Raw genomic sequence first — 10,000 nt, 5'->3', positions numbered from 1 at the left:
AGAGAGAGAGAGAGAGAGAGAGGGAGAGAGAGAGAGAAACAGTGGTATAATTTAAATGTATTGATTTAGCCAGAGCTCGTATACAGAACCACTTACAGTCCCGTCTCTGCTCCAGAGAGTTTGTGAATCTCTAGGGCAGCCTAAAGAATCAAACCCACCACCCTCCAGTTACTAGACCAGCTCTCCTTACCACTAAGCCACCTCTACGCAATCAATAATCATTATGGGATATGACTAATGACACATGAGGAAATGGCATTGCAAAGAAAGAAAGAAAAAAAAAAAAGATAAAAGAGCTGCAGGATAATTAAAACCTTTATAGTTCATCATCTGGTGTATGAGTCATCTGTCCACTTAGATTAATTATGTGTATGAGTGAGTGTGCGTGTGTATATACGATAAACTGTGGATCAATGACCACACCTCATTCAAAGTAATATAAATCTTTTGTTGTACTTGCTGTCCCTCTGAATTGCAAAAAACACAATCTCAAAGCAGTTGTCTAATTGGTTTAAATGGCAAAATGTGCGCGTACGATCTTTTTACAGACTGAGCTGTCTTTTTCACCGAAAGGGTAAGACCGATTATATGAAATAAATACACATCTATGTGCATGTGCATGTGTGTGAATGAACTAATCATTACTAACTTACCTTCAAATGGATATAGAGCTTTGCAGGTCCCAATGCTGGGTAAGATCTCGTCAAATTCATTTTCATCGTCAAACTCAGGTTCAGGAGGAGCTTTGCTCTGCGTCTCCGTGTTCTGCTCCTCACTGTAACTACCATCTGGGCTGCTCAAGCACCAAAACACACACAGAGACCGTAACTATAGCGACAGAACCACATGTTTACGTGACACAAACACTTGTTTAAACGGCATGCTTGTAAATGTTTGTGTGTGTGTGTGTGTGTGTGTATGTGTGGGTATATGTATGTGTTTGGGTTTGTATGTACGGTACCTCTCTCTGTCCTGGGCACAGTTGTTGTTGATGGGCGGGGCTGGTGGTGGGGGTGTGCTGTTTTGTGTGTCGTAGAGGCCGCTTTGTCTACGCGGCGGCTCGCTCTTCACTGGCATTCTGCCCTCTACCTCTGCTAACCAGCCCTGTCAACACACACACACACACACACACACACACACACACACACACATATACACATACAGTGTGGTTTTCCATGTGAGGCAGAGCTGTGAATGCCAGGTGACACATTAAGACAGCGAGTTAAACAATGAAAAATGGCTTAACAGTTAGCACATGCGTATTGTGAATAACACATACCTCAAATTTCTGTGCCTCTGCTTGCAGTTTGTCAATGTTTATGGCGATCTCCGTAAGACGGGGGTCCACGCTACTCGGGTCTCCCATCTGAGGGTTCTTAATGTACACCTCCTTCATTTTTGTCAGTGCATCCCTGTAATCAAACACACAGGTTTGGGTACAAGAGAAAACATGTCCTCTCTATGTCTGTGTCTGTGTTTGTGAGTATGTGTGTGCGTGTGCACATGCGTGTGTGTGTGTACCTCTGGTCCATTTCCTTCTGAATATCTTTATTTATGTCATCGATTTTTGCCTGGAGTTTCTTTCTTCTCTGCTCTGGGGGAAGGTGGCTGAAGTCCTCCGGCCCTGAGCCCTGGAAGAGAGAGAGAGAGAAAAACAGAGAGAGAAAGACAGAGAGAGAGAGAGAGAGAGTGGCAGCAGTGAGAATGTGTATAGGGTGTTTAGACTCAAACTAAACAGATCATTAATATCCAACACAAATAATCAGAGTTGTATTTAAATACATTTCCCAGATGCAGTATCCCAGTCTCATGCATATTTTCTCTGCGTATATCTGTCACCGACAATCTGCTCCAGTATAACAACATTACAGAAGAGGAGGTCAAATACGGACAGGCACAAACCAAGCGGCCAGTTATTAACATCCTTCTGTGTTAAATATCAATCAGTTTGAGAGCTTTAAACCAAGGGGATACTGCAGCCCATCAATCACAGACCTACTGACCATTATTAGGATTCTGAGGTCAGAGGTTAGGCCTTGACCTTTCACCTTTCACCTATTCAGTCACAAGCCTGAAAAACAGCTTCATGTGAAATATAGTAGTGATAGAACACTAAATTGTGCTTTTTTTTTCATTTTTAAAAGTGCATAGATACATATTTCTAATGACTGTTAGTGATCTCATTGTTTACTGTACAAACACTGCTCCTTGTGTAACAGAAGGGAAATTTATGCCATATTTAGCATTTTCAGATTTTAATGCTTAAAAATAACATGTACTATTTAATCAGAGAAAGTCAAACGAAGAAGTTTATGAATATATTAAATACATTGACAGTTACCATGGTATACTAATCTCAGAGTTCTTGTTTTTGTTAAACAGTTTATGAACGTACAAAACTTGTTTAATGTCATAGGCTCTCTCTCTCTCTCTCTCTGTGAGTGTGTGTGTTTATGGGCATGGTATTCTACAGAAGGAGGGTTACTCTGGTTGAATCATTTGTGAACGGATATTTATGTTGCTATATGAATGCTGTTTGTTATATAACTTGAGTGTGCAGCTGTGAGGCTGATGACATATGGAGCTGTGCTGCTCTGGTTAAATGACTGTGTCTGAGTGGAGCAGGAGCAAGAGCAGGCCTGACAGGTCCAGTGTGAGTGGAGCAGGCCTGACAGGTCCAGTGTGAGTGGAGCAGGCCTGACAGCTCCAGTATGAGTGGAGCAGGCCTGACAGGTCCAGTATGAGTGGAGCAGGCCTGACAGGTCCAGTGTGAGGGTGGACAGTTCCACCAGCCTCACCTTCAGTTCCTGCTTCCTTTTTAGAGGAGAGGGAATCTACAAAAACTCTAGGGTTTTTATTTTTCCTTTCATAGCTCTTGTTTTCCCCCAGGTGTGTGTATGTGTGTGTGTGTGTGTGTGTGTGTGTGTGTGTGCGTGTGTGTGTGTACATGCATGTGATCCTTTCCTTGCTTGACCATAAGGAGGTGCTGATTAGCAGTGCTTCTGTGCAACTGTTCTGAAAGTTCTGAAACCTTAAGTGTAGTGTCTCCTTGAATATCCACTATTGGTGCATCAACCAAATTTGGTATTTCCCGTAAAGTGTCGTGATTTCTTGAGAATTCTTAAGAACAAAACAGATTCTTGAGAAGATATCCAACTGTGTTTCTGGGGAAAATAAAAATAGAGGAGCAGATATTTAAACCTTTGAACTGTATGCTATTGCATGCACTTTACCTCACCGTAGCAACACTGTGATTACATAATTTAAAGCTTGGACTGGATAGGTTGAGGCCTACAGGACACACCCCTTGCACCTGGAACCCAGAGAATACACTGCCCCAGGGTTCTACAGAGGGGTTGAAGGGTCAAGGGTTAAATGTCATGGAAAGCTACCATGGCAACCTTACCCTTTCTGTTTGCCCCACTGCACAACACTTAATGCACATGCAACAAAACAGCAACAAACCAATTTCACTGTGCATGCTGAACATCCACATTTAAAATACACATTTAATGATGCAATCCAATGCAACCAACTACCAAGAGATAGATACCAGTGAATAAAAACATTTAAAAACTTGCATATATCAAAATCCAATCAAACAAAAACCTGTGTAAGCCTTTAATGCATGCTTGACCTACTGTAGCACTTACCAGATGAATGCAGTAAGTTCTTTTGGATGTTGCACACTCAATAATTCAATATTTCATTTTGCGTACGTTGAGTAAACATTCAAGTGATTTCATTAAGGCAGTCATTTTTAATTAATACTAACTGTCTTGTATCTTGTATCAAGATTTGATTGATTTTCTACATGATAACTAAGAAATAATTAACATAAAAATTATTTACCTCAGTTTAGCGGGGCTCTGAATTGTTGGGGGTTTTTTTCATTACACCACAAATCTGTATGCCTTCAGAATATTACTATTACATTGTTCCAAATTTAAGCTCTTTATATCTCTCTATCTGGAAACACTAGCAAAATACCAAAGACGTCTGAGGAGATTCAGGCTTTTGACCAGCTCAGATCAATACCGGAAAAGTCTAGTATTGTAACAACCTAAATAATGTCATAAAAAAGAGCTTTTCAAGCACTGTTTCTATTTTAGCTGCAGGCTAATAATTCCTGAGAGGGCACGTTTGGTCAACTAGCTATTATGTGTCTGAATTCAGAGCCTCTCTAATTTTGGTCAACAGATTAAATCTACATTGTCTATGGAAATTTACAATGTAAATATCTATGATCTATAATAATCTACTGCAGTTATGTTTTTTTTAATTGCAGGGAAGAACTAAATCACCAAACACACAACACAGGTGAAATTATAAAGCTTAATAGAAATGAACTGTGCCTCACAGGGAGGGAAACATCATCAAACTCCACAGAGAATTAAAAAATCCGGGAAAGTTCTCTCTTTGAGCCTCTTCTAGCTTATGTGGTGGTTAATGTGGATTAAGTTCTTGTCATTGGATTGAAATCCAGTTAAAGAGCGCCAAAATTAACCCAATTAACGAACACACATACACACACGCACATACAATCTGAAACAGAAAAAAAAAAAAACGTTGACGGGGATTTCAGATCACCTCAATAAGGTTCCTGACGTGTGAATTGAGCGTGATCTAGACAGGAGGACATAGGGACAGTCACCATGGAAACGAGACAGACACAACAAAACAAAACAGACAAAACAAACAAACAAAAAGTGAGACAACAACACGTTTCTGGAATTAAATTCTCAAGTCACATAAGTACAAGAAAATTTGAAAAAAACAAACAAAAAAAAAACAGATGAGTAAATAAAAAAAGATCAATAAAAGCAACACCAAGCGTTGTTGTTAAGGATCGTGTGTTACTACGACGACGGTCATGCTACGGTCATGCAGCTACGGGCATGCAATTACGTTCATGCTTACCAGCTTGAGAGAAAGCTTCATGTGGAGGAGAAAAAGAAGTGACGAAGGGAAGAGGAGAGGAAGGCAAAAAAGAGAGAGAAGATGACATTAGAGGGGTAATTTAAGACCACTCTTCACTTTGCCTCACACAGATACATATGTAGGCGTGCTCAGGTAAGCTGTGACATCACGGCCGGACAACACCTGTGCCGCACGCTCACTACATCAAATCTGACCAGTCCCTGCCTAAACCCTCCAAAAGTTCCCAAACTTGAACGAACTGAGAGCTAAAACTCGACGCAGATTTGAAATTACAGCATAAAATATTGCTCTAGTTCTTACATCATTCATTTGATCGGATCAAATGAGACATTTGTCAAAATTAAAACTCACTGCAAAGAAGCCAAATCTCTCAGCAGCAGAGCATCTGGTCTGAGGGAGTCTTGCCAGATCTACACATGGTACAGTTTTCGTCCCTGCTTTCTGTACTGCTATCGGTTTACTGGCAGAACTCTCTTTTGAGTTCTGCTCCTGGCAAACATTATAGAACTGACCCTACAAATGTGAACAAAGAGTGTCTGCACAGGTTCACATCGCCTCCTCGTCGACAGGGGAATGTGAATAGGCCAGAAGAATATCGGTATGTGTCTGAGCGTGTGTGTGTGTGTGTGTGTGTGTGTGTAACCTACAGCAGATGCTGTAAAGGCACATAATCAGGCACTGATGAATCTTCACAAAAGACTGGAGGTTCATACTGAGCAACTGTAATTGTGAAACTGTACAGCATGTGTAGATGTGCAATACTTCCGTGATGACTCCCCTCCGGAAATAGACAGAACACCTTTCCACATCCTGTTCCTGTTCCTGTCTTTCTTGCCTTATCTTTCTTGTCTTTTAAATGTAGTGAACTTCAGCAGCAGGTTTAGCAGATGAAACAAATACACTGATATATCCATATACTCAAAGTCCCAGTATAACAGCTGTAAGCTGATGGTTTAACAGCACGTGTCAGCCACAACAGAGGGAGGGAGAGAGAGAGAGAGAGAGAGGGAGAGGGAGAGAAAAAGAGAAAGAGACAGAGAGAGAGGGAAATGACAGAGCACAAATAACTCAGAAGTAGTCGAGACAAAACACTGTCCATAATCTGGAACATGAAGTTGTTGAGTTTATGAGTGTTTATGGAGTTTATGAGTGTTGTGTGTGTGTGTGTGTGTGTCTGTGTGTGTGTGTGTGTGTGTGTGTGTGTGTGTGTTCATGGGGTAAGGACTTTCAGATAAAAGGATCACCCTTATCCTGTCCCCAGTCCCCCTGATGTTGTATGTATCACTGAGGCTGTGCATGGCATGTCACTCGACACACAAACAGAACAGTGAACTAGGAAACAAGGTTTTCTATGTCACAGTTCACAGCAAATTCAGTTTTCATCGCACAGGGCCGTAAACAGCATCTGATTTTATCTAGATCCGTATTTAGAGCTGACACACAACAGCACATTCTGCTCAATACTGCAGTTTCAATATGAAGTTGTTTTTTTTATTATTATTATTTTACAAGGAGAGGTAGGGGGTTGAAAAAAAGAACAAACAAAACAAAAAAGTGAATGTGGTAAAATAATGCAATCACATGGGTAATATGTGGTCATAAAAATAAAACATACATAAAACAAAAAATGTTCTATCTCTTAAGCATATGTACACATCAGTCATCATTTCAGGCTGGCATTATGTTAGAGGATTAAACTTAATTGTGGGAAATGTAGTTCGCTCGTTACAGCACTACCACGATGGCCTTCATGACAGTTATAAAAGATAACCTTTAAAAGATAAACCAGGATACACTCAACTGTTAGAAGGTCCTAATTCAATCAAGTCTGACAACATTTAAAATGCAACTGAAGAAATCAGATAATGATCCAGAACTTTCTATCAGTGGCTCAGACTTTCACTAATCCCTGTTTTTTCACGAAAAGATGTGCCTGATTTGTTCAGTCTCTAATTAAGGGGGTGGAGATTTGGAACATTTCCTAGCTAAATGTTGTGATCGTGTGGACTCACTGACAGACATGAACTGTCAGTTGGGACACATATATAATGCTCCACAAGGAGAATGTGTACACAATATACATTGTCAAACACACATAAATGTGTGTATGTATTTCGATGTGTGACCTTGTTGATGTCACAGGACACAGACGAAGACCCATAAACTCTTTAATGTCAGCAGTGCAGTGGTGAATGCTGGGTACTTCAACAACCCCACATCCCACCAATGTGTCATAGGGTGACAAGCACTGCAGAGGTCAAAGGTCACAGAAATGATTGAGTTTTTGAAGTAGTGCTTGTGACCCTTTGAGATTTTAAGCCACATAAAGTTGTACGCACACGCATACATGCAAACACACACACACACACACACACACACACACACACACACACACACACACATACACACACATACACACACATACACACACACACACACACACACTGTCAGAGAGCACTGAGGGTGGGATGGAAATATCAGCAAAGATGGAAGAAGAGCCTGTGATGAGGTAATTTCATTTCATTATCTTTCTTTCAGTGATGATTCTTATTCTTTATAAACCAGACACTAACCTCATTTAAGGCAATAAACATATAACTAAATAAAATATGCTGCATCTGTATCTAATGCCTGTGTATGTATATAAGTCTCTCTGTGTATGTCCAGGTACGAGTTTTATGTTTGGAGTAACTCGTTTTTGGTAAATACTCTAGCAATTATTAAATGAGGGTACTGTCTGCTGATGATTTATATGAAAACCACACACACCCAGACTCTCTCTGTCTCACACACACACACACACACACACACACACACACACACACACGCTCTGTCTCATATTTAGTGCTACATACACACTCAAACACACAAACACAGTCTGTCTTGCACGCCATCTCTCTCTTACACTCCCTCACACACTCTCACACACTTACGACATATTGCCTGGCCTCGAAAGCATATGTCGGCATGCCGAGAGTCCTCTTCATCAGCTCTTTGTTGTAATAAAGAGACTGAGGAGACTGGAGCAAAAAAACAAACCTTATTAAACATGCTCTCTCTCTCTCTCTCTCTCTCTCTCTCTCTCTTTGCCTCTCTCTCACTCTGTCTCTCTACCTCTGGCACAAGATCACACACACAAAACCCCAACATGGTTCTGTGTAATCTCTCCTCTCACTGAAGTACTCTACAAACAGGACTGAACACGTACACACATACTGCACGTACTATGATTCTACTATGACAAAAACTAGACAAAGAGACGCTTAAACATACTGATACACATGCTTCATAAGATCCAGTATAATGAGTGTATTGGTATCAGCTGTGCTCTAAACCTCCTGTCGTCTGCGGATTACCGGGCCAGTGTAACAGCTGGGCTGTGTGTGTATGTGTGTGTGTGTGTGAGAGAGGTCTTTAAATCTCCATGAGATTGTGAGATCTGTATGAGTAGTACACTTCATAATTAATATACTGACAAAAATACAGTATAAGTCATGAACATGGATGGAAGAATGATTTCATGCATCTCTCCTCTCCTCTTCACTCCTTTCCTCTCTTCTCCTCCGCTCTCCCTTACACATATTCCTTCGATAAATGGAAACAGATGTCCCTCTGTGTGTGTGTGTGTGTGTATTTGTTCACTGGTTAAACTGGTCTAAGAAAAGGGGGAAGGACGCAGTTCTCCACTTTAGAAAGTTCGGCACGTTTTTTGGGTGGGGCTATTCCAGCACTTCCTCTTTCTAAAATGTTCACTTCCTGTTTAAAATGTCCACAAAAATCTCAGTTTCCTGTTGTGCAAACCTTTCATTCCCTGATTAACAGCAAAGGGCAAACCTTCCACGTCACACACATAAAAAAAGACACATTTTATCTTTTCAAAACCTCAGCTCATAGATACGGATGGACACAGGACAGCTTCCTGAGTTCAAGGTGTGTGTGTGTTGGCAGTTTAGAAAACAATATTGTTATACTGTCCTGGTAGGGGTTGGGGGGGGGGGGGGGGGGGGGGGGGGGGGCGACAAAAAGGCAAATGATCAGGGACGTTGTGTGACTGCTTGCCTGAAGGGTAAGCGTGAGTTCATGAGTACATGTGTGTATGCATAATACGCCTATGAACCAATGAGAATACATACCCTGATGACAGTTCAGTATATTACATACACTTCACCCCCAAAACCCAGTTAGGATCATATTTGCTCACTCATCTCATATGATAAAGCTGTGGTCCGAGTCATTTACGTTTTACTGACTTCAAAACAGTTCTCATCTGAAGAGTTCCTTGGTGGATGCCATAAGGTCTTTTTTAATGTGTGTGTATATGTGTGTGAGTGTTGAACTGGTTCGTAATTTGAGGAAGAAGAGAGTCATCAGGAGAAAGAGAGAGAGCGTGTGATTGTGTGTTCACGCATCAGGAGTCACAGAAAGCTAAGAGAGAGTAAAGTGTGAATACAACAATGGAAGCGTGGGGAAAAGCACATAAACATAGAGGTACATAGAGAGAGAGAGACAGAGAGACAGAGAGACAGAGAGAGAGAGAAGGGGCTGTATTCACTGAGATGGAGGGAATTCTTTTCCTCTCTTTTTTGCAGTGTGATATTCTCTGTGGGACACTCTTTTGTGAAGCTCTGTACATAGTGTAGCAACACACTTTACCTATTAATGTAGTGATGTTATCTCTATCAATCTATCAGTCTATCGATCTATTTATCTATCTATCAGTCATTACACTTCCTTTTGTCTCCCCATCACACTGAATACAGCTCGCACAGAAAGACGGAAAGACAGACTGACAAGCAGACAGACAGACAGGCAGACAGACAGAGGGCGGCGATAAACCATGCACTTGCACACCCTCTGGGCTATGCGCACGCAAACACACTCACTTACCCCGCGCTTGAGGCTCCTGAAGCAGTGCATTTTGGGCTTGGAGGCCATAAGGTCGTTGATTCGGTGCGAGAGCGGCTCCTTGGCCTGTTTGGGGGATTGCGGGGGGAGGTCGTGGGCAACAGCAGAAGATGAGGGGGGGTCTGGAGGGGGCTGGCATGGGGCAGGGGACGTT

General features: G+C 41.5%; 1 protein-coding gene across 3 annotated transcripts in view; it reads right to left on the bottom strand.

The window, feature by feature from the left end:
- The window catches only part of fnbp1b (formin binding protein 1b), a 62,271-nt gene that overhangs the window by 2,821 nt on the left and 49,450 nt on the right, over window positions 1–10,000 (bottom strand). Inside the window, exons 10-15 of one of the 3 annotated variants that reach the window (XM_030767433.1) lie at window positions 9,829–10,000; window positions 4,921–4,935; window positions 1,522–1,631; window positions 1,280–1,412; window positions 962–1,104; window positions 654–793 (exon numbers count right to left, since the gene is read on the bottom strand). The exon at window positions 9,829–10,000 is cut by the window's right edge and continues 14 nt beyond it. In XM_030767433.1, coding sequence (XP_030623293.1) covers window positions 654–793; window positions 962–1,104; window positions 1,280–1,412; window positions 1,522–1,631; window positions 4,921–4,935; window positions 9,829–10,000 — 713 coding nt within the window. Of the gene's footprint in view, window positions 1–653; window positions 797–961; window positions 1,105–1,279; window positions 1,413–1,521; window positions 1,632–4,920; window positions 4,936–9,828 lie in introns of all 3 variants that reach the window. The other 2 variants (XM_030767434.1, XM_030767435.1) reach the window with 2 other exon arrangements.

The sequence above is a fragment of the Chanos chanos genome, chromosome 3 (assembly GCF_902362185.1).
Source record: "Chanos chanos chromosome 3, fChaCha1.1, whole genome shotgun sequence".
Classification (NCBI taxonomy): domain Eukaryota; kingdom Metazoa; phylum Chordata; class Actinopteri; order Gonorynchiformes; family Chanidae; genus Chanos; species Chanos chanos.
The sequence above is the reverse complement of the archived record's forward strand: the minus strand, read 5'-3'. Positions and strand labels throughout refer to the sequence as shown.